Below are 20,442 nucleotides of genomic sequence, written 5' to 3' on the forward strand. Positions count from 1 at the left end.
TACTGTATCCGTGGTTCCAAGTGGCCTTTTTTCTTTTAATATTTACTGTATCTGTGGTTCCATGACTGGTCCTTTTCCTTTTACCATTTACTGTATCCGTGGTTCCATGACTGGTCCTTTTCCTTTTAACATATACTGTATCCCTGATTCCACGTGGCCCCTTTACTTTTATCATTTACTGTATCCTTGTTTCCACGTGGCCCTTTCTTTTAACATTTCCTGTATCCGTTGTTTCATGTGTCCCTTTCCTTTTTAACATTTACTGTATCCGTGGTTCCATGAGTGTCCCTTTCCCTTGGAACATTTACTGTATCTGTGGTTCCCTGAGTGGCCCTTTCCCTTGGAGCATTTACTGTATCCCTGTTTCCACGTGGCCCTTTCCCTTGTGACATTTACTTTATCCGTGGTTCCACGTGGCCCATTCCCTTTTAACAGTTACTGTATCCATGACTGGACCTTTTCCTTTTAACATTTACAGTATCCGTGGTTCCATGAGTGGCTCTTTCCCTTGGAGTATTTACTGGGTCCCTGATGTGGCCCTTTCCCTTGTGACATTTACAGTATCCGCGGTTCCATGAGTGGCCCTTTCCCTTGGAACATTTATGGTATCCGTTGTTCCATGAGTGGCCCTTTCCCTTGGAGCATTTACTGTGTCCCTGATTCCACGTGGCCCTTTCTCTTGAGACATTTACAGTATCCGTGGTTCCATGAGCTGCTCTTTCCCTTGGAACATTTACTGTATTCGTGGTTCCATGAGTGGCCCTTTACCTTGTAACATTTACTGTGTCTATGGTTCCATGAGCGGCCCTTTACCTTGTAACATTTACTGTATCCCTGTTTCCACTTGGCCCTTTCCCTTGTAACATTTACTGTGTCCGTGGTTCCATGAGCGGCCCTTTCCCTTGTAACATTTACTGTGTCCGTGGTTCCATGAGTGTCCCTTTCCCTTGTAACATTTACTGTGTCCGTGGTTCCATGAGTGGCCCTTTCAATTGTGACATTTACTGTATCCCTGTTTCCACGTGGCCCTTTCCCTTGTGACATTTACTGTGTCCGTGGTTCCATGAGTGGCCCTTTCAATTGTGACATTTACTGTATCCCTGTTTCCACGTGGCCCTTTCCCTTGTAACATTTACTGTGTCCGTGGTTCCATGAGCGGCCCTTTCCCTTGTGACATTTACTGTGTCCGTGGTTCCATGAGTGGCCCTTTCCCTTGTGACATTTACTGTATCCCTGTTTCCACGTGGCCCTTTCCCATGTGACATTTACTGTATCCATGACTGGACCTTTTCCTTTTAACATTTACAGTATCCGTGGTTCCATGAGTGGCTCTTTCCCTTGGAGTATTTACTGGGTCCCTGATGTGGCCCTTTCCCTTGTGACATTTACAGTATCCGCGGTTCCATGAGTGGCCCTTTCCCTTGGAACATTTATGGTATCCGTTGTTCCATGAGTGGCCCTTTCCCTTGGAGCATTTACTGTGTCCCTGATTCCACGTGGCCCTTTCTCTTGAGACATTTACAGTATCCGTGGTTCCAATGGCTGCTCTTTCCCTTGGAACATTTACTGTATCCGTGGTTCCATGAGTGGCCCTCTCCCTTGTGACATTTACAGTATCCGTGGTTCCGTGAGTGGCCCTTTCCCTTGTGACATTTACAGTATCCGTGGTTCCAATGGCTGCCCTTTCCCTTGGAACATTTACTGTATCCGTGGTTCCATGAGTGGCCCTCTCCCTTGTGACATTTACAGTATCCGTGGTTCCGTGAGTGGCCCTTTCCCTTGTGACATTTACTGTATCCGCGGTTCCGTGAGTGGCCCTCTCCCTTGTGACATTTACTGTGTCCGTGGTTCCATGAGTGGCCCTTTCCCTTGTGACATTTACAGTATCCGTGGTTCCGTGAGTGGCCCTTTCCCTTGTGACATTTACAGTATCCGTGGTTCCATGAGCGGCCCTTTCCCTTGTGACATTTACAGTATCCGTGGTTCCGTGAGTGGCCCTTTCCCTTGTGACATTTACTGTGTCCGCGGTTCCATGAGCGGCCCTTTCCCTTGTGACATTTACAGTATCCGTGGTTCCATGAGCGGCCCTTTACCTTGTGACATTTACAGTATCCGTGGTTCCGTGAGTGGCCCTTTCCCTTGTGACATTTACAGTATCCGTGGTTCCGTGAGTGGCCCTTTCCCTTGTGACATTTACTGTGTCCGCGGTTCCATGAGCGGCCCTTTCCCTTGTGACATTTACAGTATCCGTGGTTCCATGAGCGGCCCTTTACCTTGTGACATTTACAGTATCCGTGGTTCCATGAGTGGCCCTCTCCCTTGTGACATTTACTGTGTCCGTGGTTCCATGAGTGGCCCTCTCCCTTGTGACATTTACAGTATCCGTGGTTCCGTGAGTGGCCCTCTCCCTTGTGACATTTACTGTGTCCGTGGTTCCATGAGCGGCCCTTTACCTTGTGACATTTACAGTATCCGTGGTTCCATGAGCTGCTCTTTCCCTTGGAACATTTACTGTATTCGTGGTTCCATGAGTGGCCCTCTCCCTTGTGACATTTACAGTATCCGTGGTTCCATGAGTGGCCCTCTCCCTTGTGACATTTACTGTGTCCGTGGTTCCATGAGTGGCCCTCTCCCTTGTGACATTTACAGTATCCGTGGTTCCGTGAGTGGCCCTCTCCCTTGTGACATTTACAGTATCCGTGGTTCCATGAGCGGCCCTTTACCTTGTGACATTTACAGTATCCGTGGTTCCATGAGTGGCCCTCGCCCTTGTGACATTTACTGTGTCCGTGGTTCCATGAGTGGCCCTCTCCCTTGTGACATTTACAGTATCCGTGGTTCCGTGAGTGGCCCTCTCCCTTGTGACATTTACAGTATCCGTGGTTCCATGAGTGGCCCTCTCCCTTGTGACATTTACAGTATCCGTGGTTCCATGAGCTGCTCTTTCCCTTGGAACATTTACTGTATTCGTGGTTCCATGAGTGGCCCTCTCCCTTGTGACATTTACAGTATCCGCGGTTCCGTGAGTGGCCCTCTCCCTTGTGACATTTACAGTATCCGTGGTTCCATGAGTGGCCCTCTCCCTTGTGACATTTACAGTATCCGTGGTTCCATGAGCTGCTCTTTCCCTTGGAACATTTACTGTATTCGTGGTTCCATGAGTGGCCCTCTCCCTTGTGACATTTACAGTATCCGCGGTTCCGTGAGTGGCCCTCTCCCTTGTGACATTTACAGTATCCGTGGTTCCGTGAGTGGCCCTCTCCCTTGTGACATTTACAGTATCCGTGGTTCCGTGAGTGGCCCTCTCCCTTGTGACATTTACTGTGTCCGTGGTTCCGTGGGCGGCCCTCTCCCTTGTGACATTTACAGTATCCGCGGTTCCGTGAGTGGCCCTCTCCCTTGTGACATTTACTGTGTCCACGGTTCCGTGAGTGGCCCTCTCCCTTGTGACATTTACAGTATCCGTGGTTCCGTGAGTGGCCCTCTCCCTTGTGACATTTACAGTATCCGTGGTTCCGTGAGTGGCCCTCTCCCTTGTGACATTTACAGTATCCGTGGTTCCGTGAGTGGCCCTCTCCCTTGTGACATTTACAGTATCCGTGGTTCCGTGAGCGGCCCTCTCCCTTGTGACATTTACAGTATCCGTGGTTCCGTGAGCTGCTCTTTCCCTTGGAACATTTACTGTATCCGTGGTTCCGTGAGTGGCCCTCTCCCTTGTGACATTTACAGTATCCGTGGTTCCGTGAGTGGCCCTCTCCCTTGTGACATTTACAGTATGCGTGGTTCCGTGAGTGGCCCTCTCCCTTGTGACATTTACAGTATGCGTGGTTCCGTGAGTGGCCCTCTCCTTTGTGACATTTACAGTATCCGTGGTTCCGTGAGCGGCCCTCTCCCTTGTGACATTTACAGTATGCGTGGTTCCGTGAGCGGCCCTCTCCCTTGTGACATTTACAGTATCCGTGGTTCCGTGAGCGGCCCTCTCCCTTGTGACATTTACAGTATCCGTGGTTCCGTGAGCGGCCCTCTCCCTTGTGACATTTACAGTATCCGTGGTTCCGTGAGCGGCCCTCTCCCTTGTGACATTTACAGTATCCGTGGTTCCGTGAGCGGCCCTCTCCCTTGTGACATTTACAGTATCCGTGGTTCCGTGAGCGGCCCTCTCCCTTGTGACATTTACTGTATCCGTGGTTCCGTGAGTGGCCCTCTCCCTTGTGACATTTACTGTGTCCGTGGTTCCATGAGTGTCCCTTTCCCTTGTAACAGTTACTGTGTCCGTGGTTCCATGAGTGGCCCTTTCCCTTGTGACATTTACTGTGTCCGTGGTTCCGTGAGTGGCCCTTTCCCTTGTGACATTTACAGTATCCGTGGTTCCGTGAGTGGCCCTCTCCCTTGTGACATTTACAGTATCCGTGGTTCCGTGAGTGGCCCTTTCCCTTGTGACATTTACTGTGTCCGTGGTTCCGTGAGTGGCCCTCTCCCTTGTGACATTTACTGTGTCCGTGGTTCCGTGAGTGGCCCTTTCCCTTGTGACATTTACTGTGTCCGCGGTTCCGTGGGCGGCCCTCTCCCTCTCGTGGAGTGCCAGCGCGGGCGCAGAGCCGGAGGGCGGCAGCGCTGGTGCCAGCCCGGGGTTGGCACCGTCCTCCTAATGGGCTCTCTTCCCAGTTTTAGTTCCGAGTGGTATCACTCGTTGTTGGGAAGAAGCACTCAGTGTCTGTGGCTTCCTTTCAGGCGCAGTATCAGTTACAATCAGACATATTGTGAGAGCGCGATCAGGGCGCAGGAAATGGCGAATGAGTGGGAACCGAGCCCCCTCCCCTTGGAGCCTCCAAGCCCCTCAGAGGGGTCCCTGCCTCCTGGGGAGCGGGGGTCGTACACTGCTGCCCGTCTCGGGGTCTACGAAACGGCCGAGGAAGGGACAGAACCGGCAGGGCAGGGTTCGAGGTGCCAGGCCGGTGGTTGGCACGCTGGGGAGGAGGCGGGACTATACAGCATCTGAGCACCGAGAGGAGCCGCCGATGTGACGCCGGCGGAGCCAGGTTCGAGTCCCGGCGTCGGCTCAGCATCCTGCAGTTCTGGGCAAATCACTTGAGTGAACGCGTCCTTGTGTAGCGCAACTGGCGCCCATGAAATGCGCCACCAGCGCGCCCGGGTCCAGTTAGCGCTGTATAACAACTGCAACAACAAAAAAGGCCTGAAAGCCAGAGGGGTTATTTGTTAATGGTGCGAGACGCAGCTCGGCAGCCGCAGGACACCGGGGCCCATCCTTGTAAGTAGAGCCACGGGGTCCCTACACGAGCCGAGCCTTAAATCATAAAACAAACATTTTATAAAAATACGAGAGCCTTTCTTCAAAATTTTGAAAAGTGTGTTTATTTAACACAGGGAAGCTTTTCACCCTAGCACCTCTGAATAATTCACTGCCTTTATTTAAAGTGATAGTTTTTAAACCTGCTTGCCCCCTACGAAGTGACAATCCCATTGGTGCACTAAGTAGGTCGACACTAGCCAGGTATATACTATAATATGCACTTAGGTTCTTAGATGGAGCAACATTATTACCTATTAAACAGTTTTTCGTACAGAACTCATACTAAACTTGCCTATTTAAAGGTGCTCTCGTGTGATAGTTTAAAAAAACAACAACAAAAACGGAGGCTTGGTTACATCAAATGTTTGTCAAGGATCACACATTTTCATGAAGCAGGGAAGCCAGGATTGAGCCCACGTTTTCTAGTTCCACATTGTACAATTCAGCCACTACTAGAGCAGGTCTTTCTCTTGCCCGTTCCACATTGAAGGATACTGGTCTGCATATCATTCTTGGTGCGTGAGGGTAGAGTGTGGGTGGCAGACAGAAGCCACGTGAATGCTCGGCTTGCGTTGTCCTCGAGGTTCCAAGAGGGCCTCGACGGAGCCAGAGATGGACACCAGGCTCGAGCCTGGCTCGAACTTTCAGCGGCTCGCCCACCTTTAATTCTAAAGCCAACTTAGAGGGCCATCCTGTAGCCGACCACAAAGGCTGCATCGAGGATCCACCTCTCGCCACGCGGAGGGAAAGAGGCCTAGAAGAGCCATTGAAAGCCTATTACTGAAGGGGCACAGAGGAGCCTCTGCAACCAACCGCAGAAGAGAGTGGAAAAGCTGCTGCAACCAACCGCAGAAGAAGGGACAGAGGAACCTCCGCAGCCAACTGCAGAAGAGCACAAAGGAGTTGCTGCAACCAACCACAGCAGAAAGGCATAGAGGAGCCACTGGGACCCAACCACACAAGAAGAGCACAGAGGAACCGCTGCAACAACCACAGGAGAAGGGCATAGAGGAGCCACTGGGACCAACCACACAAGAAGAGCACAGAGGAACCGCTGCAACAACCACAGGAGAAGGGCATAGAGGAGCCACTGGGACCAACCACACAAGAAGAGCACAGAGGAACCGCTGCAACAACCACAGGAGAAGGGCATGGAGAAGCTGCTCCAGCCAAACACAGAAGAAGAGCAGAGAGGAACCACTCCAGCCAACTGCAGAAGACGTGCATAGAGGTATCACTGGATAAGAACGCAGACAAGCTGCTGCAACCAACCCCAGAACAAGAGCACAGAGAAGCTGCTGCAACCAACCACAGAACCAGAGCACAGAGATGCTGCTGCAACCAACCGCAGAAGAAGGGTAAAGAGCTGTTGCAACCAACCGCAGAAGAAGGGCACAGAGGAGCCGCTGCAACCAACCACAGAAGAAGGGCACAGAGGAGCCGCTGCAACCAACCACAGAAGAAGGGCACAGAGGAGCTGCTCAAGCAGCCGCAGAAGAGTATAAAGGAGCCGTCTGAACCAACTGCAGAAAAAGGGCAGCCAAAAGCTGCTGCAGCCAACCACAAAAGAAGGGCTTTTGCAATCAACCATGGAAGAAGGGCACAGAGGAGATGAGCTGCTGCAACCAACTGCTTAAGAGAGGCACAGAGGAGTCACTGCAACAAACCACAGAAGAAGCTCATAGAATAGCTGCTGGAACCAACCATGGAAGAAGGGCACAGAGTAACTGCTGCAAACGAACCACACGAGAGAGGGCACAGAGTAGATGATTAAGGGATGCACAGGTATTGGGTGGACTACTGCGAAGTAACCACAGAAGGGGAGGCACAGAGGAGCGTCATCAGGCAGCGCAGAAGTGGGTATAGATGCGCCTCTCTATACAAAGGACATACTAGGGGACCCACTGCACGATGAGTACAGAAGCGGGCATTGAGGCGTCACTATATAGAAAGCCCAGAAGGGGAGGCATAGAGAAGCCGCAGCAAGAAGAGTATAGGAGAGGGCATAGAAGCACCACTTTGTAGACACCAGGGACTTGGGGGGGCACAGAGGAGCGTCATCAGGCAGCGCAGAAGTGGGTATAGATGCGCCTCTCTATACAGAGGACATACTAGGGGACCCACTGCACGATGAGTACAGAAGCGGGCATTGAGGCGTCACTATATAGAAAGCCCAGAAGGGGAGGCATAGAGAAGCCGCAGCAAGAAGAGTATAGGAGAGGGCATAGAAGCACCACTTTGTAGACACCAGGGACTTGGGGGGCACAGAGGAGCGTCTGCAAGATGAGTGCAGAAGAGAGCTTCGAGCCACCACTCTATACAAAGCTCTGACGTGGAGGCACTGGACGCAGAGAACACGAGTGGACATGGAGACACCATTCCACAGCTGAAGGGTGAGGCGTAAAGGAGCCTCTGCAAGGCGAATACAGACGTGGGCATGGAAACACCACCACAGAAGCACGGGAGAAGAGGTATAGTGGAGAGACTGCAAGCCAAGCATTGAAAGAGGGAGTCAAATAGACACTGCCAACCCATCATCTCAGAAAAGCGCATAGAGGAACCACTACAGCTCAACCACAGCAGACTGGGCCATAAAGGAGCCAGCGCGTGTCAAGGGGACACAGTGGAGCTAGAGAGCATCGATCAGGTGCGGCAGACCAGGCTCGCATCTGGCATGGAGCAACACCCACACATTGAATAATAGAGACACTTCCAACCTATCATCGAGGAGGGGTGCTAGGGTCACTGCAGCCCAAACATGGAAGTGTGGCTAGAACCACTGAAAGCCATTCACAGAAGTGAGCAGAGAGGGGGATCATACGGCCTGGGTTCACTGTTGGAATTCAGCCACAGAAGTTAACATACGGGCGGCAGTGGGTCTAAATACATTATTACTAGGGTTCCCGGTTTTATGGTATTTTTTTTTTTGACATTTCGGTCTGTATTTATCCATAGTTATTTTTTGATACGTTTATCTGTATTTATCTATAGTTATTTTGGGTTTTGTAAAAACATGAACCAGGAGCAGGTATATATCTACATTTACTTAATTGGAAACATATGCACTTATGCCTGAACGGTTTCAGTGATATAAACACACTCAAATGGTAAAATACGGACTTATAAGAAAGCATTCAAATTTTGTATCAAGGTTGTGCATATTTACTGCCGTTTAAGGCTCTTTACTCAAATTAATGTACTTTTTTTTTTTTTTTTTTTAAACTTCCTTACCTTTCAACCCGCACAACTAGGGTCCTGGCAGTCATGACTGATGGCATTTAGAATCACTCAAAAACAACCACATTTCCGTTTTTATCCACATTTAAAAATAAATACAGATAGGAAAATACATTGTTTTCTTTCTGTATTTATCTGCAAAATCAGTAAAAGTGGAAAACAGGGAGGCTTCATTATTACAAAACCAACCGCAGAAGAAGGCGTAGGGGAGGCAGTGGCATAGACGCACGACTGCCAACCGATCATGGAAGTGGGCTGATAGGAGTCAGAGAGCATAGATACACTGCCACGAATGAACCACAGGACTGGGCATATGGGGGGCATAGAGCCTAGGTACGCTACTGCAGACCAACCACAGAAGAGGGCAGACAGGAGGCAGCAGATCCTAGCTACACTGCTGCAAACCAACCCCAGAAGAGGGCAGGCAGGAGGCAGCAGGTCCTAGCTACACTACTGCAAACCAACCATAGAAAAGGACAGACAGGAGGCAGCCTATCCTAGCTACACTGCTGCAAACCAACCACAGAAGAGGGCAGACAGGAGGCAGCCTATCCTAGCTACACTGCTGCAAACCAACCACAGAAGAGGGCAGACAGGAGGCAGCCTATCCTAGCTACACTGCTGCAAACCAACCACAGAAGAGGACAGATAGGAGGCAGCAGATCCTAGCTACACTACTGCAAACCAACCACAGAAGCGGGTACCTATGAGCAAGACAGTATAGATGGATTCTTGCAAACAAACCTCAACATTTGGCAGAGAGAAGTCAGGACTCCTAGAATGGGCACTGAAACCAAGCGCAGAAGTGGGCATATAGGAAGTAGTGGGCCTAGATGCACTAAAACAAAGCAACCACAGCAAGGGTATAGAGTTGGCACGTGGCCTAGATACAACTCCTGCAAATCAACAACAGAAATGATCATAGAGGGGGCCATGGAACTAGATAAACTACCACCACAGTTAGGACTGTAAACCAACCACAGATGGTAGCATACAGAAAGTACTGCAAACCAAGCACTTTAGGGGGGCACTGTAAGCCAACCACAGAAGAGAGCGTATTGAAACTGCTGAAAACCGGGAGCTATGTACACCAACCCCAGAAGGGACCAGAAAGTAGTCAATCCCAACACTTAAGAGGGCGCTGTAAACCACCCACAGAAAGCGGCATAAGCCACCGACTGAAAGCCAGGCCCGGAGAGCTGCAAGGCAGGAGTGAAGGGCCGTGGCCGCCGTCGATACTTAAGCCGGTTTAATGTTGCTTCTAACTTCTCTTTTATTGTTGCTGCTGTCACTCGAGAGAGGGCAATTCAGACTCGTTTCTGTAGCGATCGATTTATTGGACTGGGACGCTGGAGCTGTTTCCCTGTGTGAATGGGGAAGTAACAATGCAGAGGACGGGGAGAGCGAATGGCCGGGATTTATTCACAGACGAGCAGTGCATTCTCGTGTTTAATGTGCACTTGAGAAAGCAAGTGTTTAATTATACCCGAGAATCCTGCACGAGACTGAAGCCGGAGCAAGATGGCGCCCACATCCCCGAAGCAGCCTCTGTTCTCGACGCCTGGGGGTTTGCTCCCCAGTGAAGCGCCTCCATGCCAGTCTTCTAGCAGCCCCGCGCAGGCGCTGCTCGCTGTGTGAACTGACACCCGCGCATCAGTGGGGATAGCCGTGCCGGTTAATGTGCCTACTGCAGAGCGCAGGTTTAAATCCTAGAAATACATGTAGCGGATTCTCGTGTTTAGTTTATTTCAGAGATCCTCGTGTAACATGTAGGTTGCAAGTTCTGATCCTGGAAAATAGTTCAGTGCCTGTTGTGCCCGCTGCGAGTATTTGCATGTAACCCCCAAGGCTTCAGCTGAATCCTTGCAGGGTTAACCCAAGCCTTCATTTTCCTGAAGTCGATAAAGTGATGAACATTCGGTAGAACAGCAGCACATATTTTTGAGGAGCCGGCATTTATTTTTCTGCATCAGGCAATTACTGTGAGTAGAAGAAAGCGTCACAAAGGGAGAAAGCAGAAGGCTGCAAGGGTGAGCTGAAGGGGCAGGGAGTGGTTGTAAATGGATTGAAGAGGCCCGAGATGGCTTCAGGATTACGCTCCCTCAGTATTCTGTGTTCGCACATTTAATTCACCAGGCGCGTGTTGCGGAAGAGAGTTTTGCACCGGCACGTTTTTATTTACAAATTAACCACTGCAGTAATACCACATTTGATGCCAAGAAGGCTCTTTTGGAGTGCCATATAAATGCACAGTATACGCCCATACCTGTATATACAACGCATCTCATCGTGTGTAGAATAAATGTGGTATTTTCGTGCCTGTAAGGAAGACTGGCGGTAACATACCTTCTCTTTGTATTATTTGGTGCCATCGCACGTCGTGTCTGCACTTTAGCCGTTTAAACCTTGTGCGTTTGTAGAGAAGTTTAAGACTAGAGCCCTTTTATATCTCGGTTGATCAATTGTCAAACGTGTGAAGTGACAGGACAGAGTGTACATTATTTCTCCCCAAGGGGCTACTCTTTCTGGATGAAAGGAGTGCCAGTGTCCATCTGTGTTTCATCTCTGGTTGAAAGGAGTGCCAGTGTCCATCTGTGTTTCATCTCTGGTTGAAAGGAGTGCCAGTGTCCATCTGTGTTTCATCTCCAGATCAAAGGAGTACCAGTGTCCATCCGTGCTTCATCTCTGGATGAAAGGTGTGCCAGTGTCCATCTGTGTTTCATCTCTGGACTAAAGAAGTGTCCGTGCTCGTGTTCTTTCATCTCTGGATGAAAGGAGTGCCAGTGTCCATCTGTGTTTCATCTCTGGATAAAAGGAGTGCCAGTGTCCATCTGTGTTTCATCCGTGGATGAAAGAAGTGCCAGTGTCCATCTGTGTTCTTTCATCTCTGGATGAAAGGAGTGCCCATGAATTGTGTTCTTTCATCTCTGGATGGGAGGAGTGCCAGTGCTCATCTGGGTCATTCTCTGGATGAAAGGAGTGCCCATGCGCATCTGTATGCTTTCATCTCTGGGTGAAAGGAGTGCCCATGCTCATCTGTGTTCTTTCATCCCTGGATGAAAGGAGTGACAGTGTCCATCTGTGTTTTCATCTCTGGATGAAAGGAGTGCCCATGCTAATTGTGTTCTTTCATCTCTGGATGGGAGGAGTGCCACTGCTCATCTGGGTCCTTCTCTGGATGAAAGGAGTGCCCATGCTCATCTGTATTCTTCCATCTCTGGGTGAAAGGAGTGCCCATGCTCATCTGTATTCTTCCATCTCTGGGTGAAAGGAGTGTCCATGCTCATCTGTATTCTTCCATCTCTGGGTGAAAGGAGTGTCCATGCTCATCTGTGTTCTTTCATCCCTGGATGAAAGGAGTGACAGTGTCCATCTGTGTTTTCATCTCTGGATGAAAGGAGTGCCCGTGCTACTTATGTTCTTTAATCTCTGGATGCAAGGAGTGCCAGTGTCCATCTGTGTTTTCATCTCTGGATGAAAGGAGTGCCCGTGTTACTTGTGTTCTTTAATCTCTGGAAGAAAGGAGTGCCAGTGCGCATCTGGGTCCTTCTCTGGATGAAAGGAGTGGCCATGCTCATCTGTGTTCTTTCACCTCTGGGTGAAAGGAGTGCCAGTGTCAATCTGTGTTCTTTCATTTCTGGATGAAAGGAGTGCCAGTGCCCATCTGTGTTTTCATCTCTGAATGAAAGGAGTGCCCGTGCTACTTGTGTTCTTTAATCTCTGGATGCAAGGAGTGCCAGTGTCCATCTGTGTTTTCATCTCTGGATGAAAGGAGTGCCCGTGTTACTTGTGTTCTTTAATCTCTGGATGGGAGGAGTGCCACTGCTCATCTGGGTCCTTCTCTGGATGAAAGGAGTGCCCATGCTCATCTGTATTCTTCCATCTCTGGGTGAAAGGAGTGTCCATGCTCATCTGTATTCTTCCATCTCTGGGTGAAAGGAGTGTCCATGCTCATCTGTGTTCTTTCATCCCTGGATGAAAGGAGTGACAGTGTCCATCTGTGTTTTCATCTCTGGATGAAAGGAGTGCCCGTGCTACTTATGTTCTTTAATCTCTGGATGCAAGGAGTGCCAGTGTCCATCTGTGTTTTCATCTCTGGATGAAAGGAGTGCCCGTGTTACTTGTGTTCTTTAATCTCTGGAAGAAAGGAGTGCCAGTGCGCATCTGGGTCCTTCTCTGGATGAAAGGAGTGGCCATGCTCATCTGTGTTCTTTCACTTCTGGGTGAAAGGAGTGCCAGTGTCAATCTGTGTTCTTTCATTTCTGGATGAAAGGAGTGCCAGTGCCCATCTGTGTTTTCATCTCTGAATGAAAGGAGTGCCCGTGCTACTTCTGTTCTTTAATCTCTGGATGAAAGGAGTGCCCATGCGCATCTGTGTTCTTTCCTCTCTGGATGACTAGTTCCCTACAGGTCGGTGGAGCAGGTCTTCTCTCCACGGCGTCCCTGTTCTGTAGTTCCCTACAAGATAAGATAAGTTTCAGGGACTCCCTCCCGCCAGGCGTTCTTTGTTTGGCAGACAAGGAACAGGGATTTACCCAAAGGCCCTGGTGCAATGTGAACTAGACCAGAGTGCGAACAGGAGAAACCCGCTCCAGTGCTGTCTTGTGTGCCATCTGTACTAGAACATGGAGTAACTACTGGTCCTTATCCAGGGTTGATAGCATGGAAGAACGCCTGGTCCTTATCCAGTGACAGTCTTATCCAGGAATAATAGCGTGGACCAGCCAGGGGTGTAATAGCATGGAAGAGCGACTGGTCCTTATCCAGGGATGATAGCATGGAAGAGCGCCTGGTCCTTATCCAGGGATGATAGCATGGAGGAGCGCCTGGCCCTTATCCAGAGGTGAGAGCATGGAAGAGGGACTGGTCCTTATCCAGAGGTGAGAGCATGGAAGAGCGCCTGGCCCTTATCCAGGGATGAGAGCATGGAAGAGCGCCTGGCCCTTATCCAGAGGTGAGAGCATGGAAGAGCGCCTGGTCCTTATCCAGAGGTGAGAGCATGGAAGAGCGCCTGGTCCTTATCCAGGGATGAGAGCACAAAAGAACGCCTGGCCCTTATCCAGTGACAGTCTTATCCAGGAATAATAGCGTGGACTAGCCAGGGGTGTAATAGCATGGAAGAGCGACTGGTCCTTATCCAGAGGTGAGAGCATGGAAGAGCGCCTGGCCCTTATCCAGAGGTGAGAGCATGGAAGAGGGACTGGTCCTTATCCAGAGGTGAGAGCATGGAAGAGCGCCTGGCCCTTATCCAGGGATGAGAGCATGGAAGAGCGCCTGGCCCTTATCCAGAGGTGAGAGCATGGAAGAGCGCCTGGTCCTTATCCAGAGGTGAGAGCATGGAAGAGCGCCTGGCCCTTATCCAGGGATGATAGCATGGAAGAGCGCCTGGTCCTTATCCAGAGGTGAGAGCATGGAAGAGCGCCTGGTCCTTATCCAGGGATGATAGCATGGAAGAGCGACTGGCCCTTATCCAGAGGTGAGAGCATGGAAGAGCGATTAGTCCTTATCCAGGGATTATACCATGGATAGCACCTGCTCCTTATCCAGCAATATTAGCATGGAAAAGCAACTGGTTCGTATTCAGGGGTGATAGTATGAAAGAACGACTGGTTCTTATCCAGGGATAATCTTATTCAGAAATAATAGCATCGAAGAGTGACTGGTCCTTATCCAGGGAGAATAGCATGGAAGAACGACTGGTCCATATTTAGGAATAATATTATGGAATAGTGACTGCTTTTTATTCAGGGGTGATAGGATGAAAGAATGACTGGTCCTTATCCAGGGATAAGCTTATCCAGGGACAATAGCATAAAAGAGCGTCTGGTACTTTCCATGGAAGAACAACTGGCCCTTAATCTTATCCAGGGATTATAGCAGGGAACAGGGACTGGTTCTTGTAAGTGGTTGATAGCATGGGAGAGTGACGGGCACTTATCTAGAGATGATAGCATGGAAGCCTGTATCCAGGAATAATCTTCGCCAGGAATGATATCATGGAAGAGCAATTGGTCCTTTTCCAGGGATGATATCATGGGATAGAGGCTCGTACCTATCCAGGGGTGGTAGCATGGAAGAATGACATATTCTTACCCAGGGATGATAGCAGGGATGATAGCATAGAGGAGCGGCTGGTCCTTATCGAGGGATAATAGCATTGAAAACTGAATGGCCTTTATCGAGGGATGAAACGACTGATACTTATCCAGAGATGAGAGCGTAGAAGAGTGACTGATGATAGCATAGGAGAGTGACTGGTACTTATCCAGGGTTATAGCAATGAAGAGCGAATGGTCCTTATTGTGGGATGATACCATGTGTGAACGACTGATTCTTATCCAGTGATGGTAGCATGGAAGAGCGGCTGGTGCTCATGCAGGGATAGCATGGGAGAGCCATTGGTAGTCATCCAGGGATGATAGCATGAGAAAGGCAGTGGTAATTTCTTGGGATGGTAGCAAGGGAAAGCCACTGGCACTCAGGATGACCGCAACATAGTGCCTTTGGCATTTAACTAGACCTGGTAGCATGGGAGACCTTCTGGTACCTAACCGGGGATGAAAGCATGGACGAGCCACCGGTACCCATCCAGGGATGTTAGCATGGACGAGCCACCGGTACCCATCCAGGGATGTTAGCATGGACTAGCATGGACGAGCCACCGGTACCCATCCAGGGATGTTAACATGGACTAGCATGGACGAGCCACCGGTACCCATCCAGGGATGTTAGCACGGACGAGCCACCGGTACCCATCCAGGGATGTTAGCATGGACGAGCCACCGGTACACATCCAGGGATGTTAGCCATCCAGGGATGTTAGCATTGGACGAGCCACCGGTACCCATCCAGGGATGAAGAATGGGACACACACTGATACGTATCCAGGGATGAAGAATGGGACACACACTGATACGTATCCAGGGATGATAGCACTGTGGGCACAGTAGTATTTACCCATAAAAGACAGAATGGGAGAGCTATGGGTCCTCATCTAGGGGTATTAGCATAGGTGTCTTTTGGTACTCCTCTACCAGTGATAGCATGGGGAGCCACTGGTGTTTTTCCAGGAATTGAATAACAGGAGAGCCTGCTACCTATCTTGGGGGGGTTAGGGGGCACACTGGTACTTACACAGGAACGATAGAGATGAAGATACGTGGGTACTCATTCAGGGATGATAGCACAGGCGTGGGCTGATACTCACCTACCAATTATATCTTGGGGAGCCACTAGTGCCTATCCTGGGATGACAGAATGGGGGCCAGCTGGCACTCAGTTAGTATTGATAGCATTGGGAGCCACTGGTACCTATCCTCGGATGATAGAATGGAGAGGCACCAGTCGCTATATAGAGGTTATGGCATTGGAAAGCTGCTTTGAGCCCTGGGTCTCATAACTTGGATTTATGCAGTGGCGGTTGGTGGCAAGTTACATTGGAGGGGCACAAAACAAACACTAAAAACTACACATAACACACTAATATAACTAAACACACACTAATATAAATATAAAAAAATCACTTATCTTACTTGGTGTTCTGCAGCACGTCCCCGTTGTTCCACAGCACGTCCTCCGAGCGCAAAGCCCACAGCCAACTCCGTCCTCCAATCAAGATGCTGTTTAAATGCTGTTAAGCAGCATGACAAACGCATCTTGATTGGCTGGAGTGAGCCAGCTCCACATTCCAAAAGGCACTGAAGGCCTGTGCCTGCTCTACAAACACGCAGTCCAAGACAGCCGGCTTGGAGTGGTTTGAATTGCGCATGACGTTTTTGCCGCAGCAAGGTAGCCGGCCAAACCAACATATGCATTTCAAACTGGAGTGGCATCACTGCTGCCAATCATTGGCAGCAGTGACGCACTAGCCCTGCCCTCGCACTCCGTTTGCTGGAAGAAAGCATCACAAATAAAATGGTAATAAACTCATTTTATTACTGTGAGAAAGTAGCCTCTTTCTAGCCTTGCTACCCCCACTTTTGGCCTGTTTGTGAGTGTATGTCAGGGTGTTTTCACTGTCTCACTGGGATCCTGCTAGCCAGGGCCCAGTGCTCATAGTGAAAACCTTATGTTGTCAGTATGTTTGTTATGTGTACACCCATATAATTCCCTAGTGTATGGTACTGAGGTACCCAGGGTATTGGGGTTCCAGGAGATCCCTATGGGCTGCAGCATTTCTTTTGCCACCCATAGGGAGCTCTGACAATTCTTACACAGGCCTGCCACTGCAGCCTGCGTGAAATAACGTCCACGTCATTTCACAGCCATTTACCACTGCACTTAAGTAACTTATAAGCCACCTATATATCTAACCTTCACCTGGTGAAGGTTGAGTGCAAAGTTACTTAGTGTGTGGGCACCCTGGCACTAGCCAAGGTGCCCCCACATTGTTCAGGGCAAATTCCCCGGACTTTGTGAGTGCGGGGACACCATTATACGCGTGCACTATGCATAGGTCACTACCTATGTATAGCGTTACAATGGTAACTCCGAACATGGCCATATAACATGTCTAAGATTATGGAATTGTCACCCCAATACCATTCTGGTATTGGGTGGGACAATTCCATGATCCCCTGGGTCTCTAGGACAGTACCCGGGTACTGCCAAACTGCCTTTCCGGGGTCTCCACTGCAGCTGCTGCCAACCCCTCAGACAGGTTTCTACCCTCCTAGGGTCCAGGCAGCCCTGACCCAGGAAGGCAGAACAAAGGACTTCCTCTGAGAGGGGGTGTAACACCCTCTCCCTTTGGAAATAGGTGTGAGGCCTGGGGAGGAGTAGCCTCCCCCAGCCTCTCTACACCGGTTCAGGGATCCACCAGCCCTTCTCTGGCACGAAACTGGACAAAGGAAAGGGGAGTGACCACTCCCCTGACCTGCACCTCCCAGGGGAGGTGCCCAGAGCTCCTTCAGTGTGTCCCAGACCTCTGCCCTCTTGAAAACAGAGGTGTTGGAGGCACACTGGACTGCTCTGAGTGGCCAGTGCCAGCAGGTGACGTCAGAGGCTCCTTCTGATAGGCTCTTACCTCTCTTGGTAGCCAATCCTCCTTCTTAGGTAGCCAAACCTCCTTTTCTGGCTATTTAGGGTCTCTGCTTTGGGGAATTCTTTAGATAACGAATGCAAGAGCTCATCAGAGTTCCTCTGCATCTCCCTCTTCACCTTCTGCCAAAGGATCGACCGCTGACTGCTCAGGACGCCTGCAAAACCGCAACAAAGTAGCAAGACGACTACTAGCAACCTTGTATCACCTCATCCTGCCGGCTTTTTCGACTGTTTCCAGGTGGTGCATGCTCTGGGCCTGCCTCCTCCCTGCACCAGGAGCTCTGAAGAAATCTCCTGTGGGTCGACGGAATCTTCCCCCTGCTAACGCAGGTACCAAAAGACTGCATCACTGGTCCTCTGGGTCCCCTCTCATCCCGACAAGCGTGGTCCCTAGAACTCAGCAACTTTGTCCAAGTGACTCCCACAGTCCAGTGACTCTTCAGTCCAAGTTTGGTGGAGGTAAGTCCTTGCCTCCCCACGCTAGACTGCATTGCTGGGTACCACGTGATTTGCAGCTGCTCCGGCTCCTGTGCACTCCTCCAGGAGTTCCTTCGTGCACAGCCAAGCCTGGGTCCCCGACACTCCATCCTGCAGTGCACAACCTTCTGAGTTGTCCTCCGGCGTCGTGGGACTCCCTTTTGTGACTTCGCGTGGACTCCGGTTCACTCTTCTTCCAAGTGCCTGTTCAGGTACTTCTGCGGGTGCTGCCTGCTTCTGTGAGGGCTCCCTGAGTTGCTGGGCGCCCCCTCTGTCTCCTTCTCCAAGTGGCGACATCCTGGTCCTTCCTGGGCCACAGCAGCACCCAAAAACCTCTACCACGACCCTTGCAGCTAGCAAGGCTTGTTTGCGGTCTTTCTGCGTGGGAACACCTCTGCAAGCTTCATCGCGACGTGGGACATCCCTACTCCGTATCCTTCTTGCAGAACTCCAAGCTTCTTCCACCCAGTGGCAGCTTCCTTGCACCCTCAGCTGGCATTTCCTGGGCTCCTGCCCACTCTCGACACTGTCGCGACTATTGGGCTTGGTCCTCTTGTCTTACAGGTACTTAGGTCCGGAAATCCACTGTTGTTGCATTGCTGGTGTTTGTTCTTCCTGCAGAATCCCCCTATCACGACTTCTGTGCTCTCGGGGGGTAGTAGGTGCACTTTACACCTACTTTTCAGGGTCTTGGGGTGGGCTATTTTTCTAACCCTCACTGTTTTCTTACAGTCCCAGTGACCCTCTACAAGCTCACATAGGTTTGGGGTCCATTCGTGGTTCGCATTCCACTTTTGGAGTATATGGGTTGTGTCTCCCCTATACCTATGTGCTCCTATTGCAATCTACTGTAATTTTACACTGCTTGCATTACTTTTCTTGCTATTACCTGCATAATTTTGGTTTGTGTATATATATCTTGTGTATATAACTTATTCTCATACTGAGGGTACTCACTGAGATAATTTTGGCATATTGTCACAAAAATAAAGTACCTTTATTTTTTTTAGTACTTCTGTGTATTGTGTTTTCTTATGATATTGTGCATATGACACCAGTGGTATAGTAGGAGCTTTACATGTCTCCTAGTTCAGCCTAAGCTGCTTTGCCATAGCTACCTTCTATCAGTCTAAGCTGCTAGAAACACCTCTTCTACACTAATAAGGGATAACTGGACCTGGCACAAGGTGTAAGTACCTCTGGTACCCACTACAAGCCAGGCCAGCCTCCTACAATTACCATTTCATTTTTAACACTTTCTGCATAGCAATGTCGGGGGCAACGCTCCTCCGCTCCCACGGAGAAACCACTGCAGATATTGTGTATTGATTCATCTCACGCTGGCTACCAGGTTTTATTCACCTTGTGTTTCTTCTCTTAACTCATATATTTAGGGTGGATATCTCAGACACTCTGATGTACATTTACGAGATGCTTGGAGCAGAGCTGCTGAGCAACCTTTATGAAAAGCTGGGACGCCTCCTTACCACCAGTGAGCAGCCCTCGTCGTGGCAGGTAGGACTCTGGGACCACCTCATAGCAGATATGACTCTGTGACAGCTGCAGTACATAAGGGGACAGAATACACACCAAGAGCTGTCCATGTCGTGGTGGGCGCTACAGAGTGACGGCTGCGCTGCCTTACGGAACAGGGCAAACACCAGTGGCAGCAGGTGCGACCCCTGGACAGATGCGTTAAAGAAGAGAACAGTGCAGACACCTTCAAGCTCATCATATTGTGGCAGTCGCAACCTCTGAGACCTGCGTAAGGGCACAGAGCAGACCCCAGTTAGCAGTCTACACTGTGGCAGGTAGGACCCATTGACAGATGCAGTACATGAGGAGACTGGGAAAACACTAGTGAGCAGATCACGTCGTGGCAGATGCCACCACCTGAAAGGTGCACTTGGTAAGGAGACAGAGCGAACAGCAGCATGCAGTCTACACTGTGGCAGATGCAAACCTTGGAAGATGGACATCATAAGGTGACGGGGACAAGCAGCAGTGAGGAGACTGTTTTGTAGCAGGGCCGACCCTTGGCCCCGCACTACAAAGGGGACAGGCAACAACGCAATATGCAGATCACGTGGTGACAGATACGACCCTGGGAGGGGTTGACGTATATAGAATACCAAAATGAGGTAAACTATGCAGAGAGTCCAGGTGTTACTTTAGAAGCGGACAGGGGCTGCTCTAGCAATCCCAAGGTGCTCTCTTAAGATCTAGTCTGGTCGAGTATACTTAGGCTTATCGGACAGGAATGTTAGACATCTGCTATAGGCTCACAGTTACTGAATGATAAACAAGACTCAATAAGGAGATCCAGACCAGTTTATACAAATAACACGGATCTTTATACACGTGCAGGCACCAGA

General features: G+C 50.0%; 1 protein-coding gene across 1 annotated transcript in view; it reads left to right on the forward strand.

The window, feature by feature from the left end:
- Positions 1–20,442, forward strand: part of IPO13 (importin 13) — a 370,551-nt gene that overhangs the window by 223,498 nt on the left and 126,611 nt on the right. The window contains exon 6 of the mRNA XM_069227822.1: positions 19,462–19,582. Coding sequence (XP_069083923.1) covers positions 19,462–19,582 — 121 coding nt within the window. The remainder of the gene's footprint in view (positions 1–19,461; positions 19,583–20,442) is intronic.

This window comes from Pleurodeles waltl, chromosome 4_1 (assembly GCF_031143425.1).
Source record: "Pleurodeles waltl isolate 20211129_DDA chromosome 4_1, aPleWal1.hap1.20221129, whole genome shotgun sequence".
Lineage (NCBI taxonomy): Eukaryota > Metazoa > Chordata > Amphibia > Caudata > Salamandridae > Pleurodeles > Pleurodeles waltl.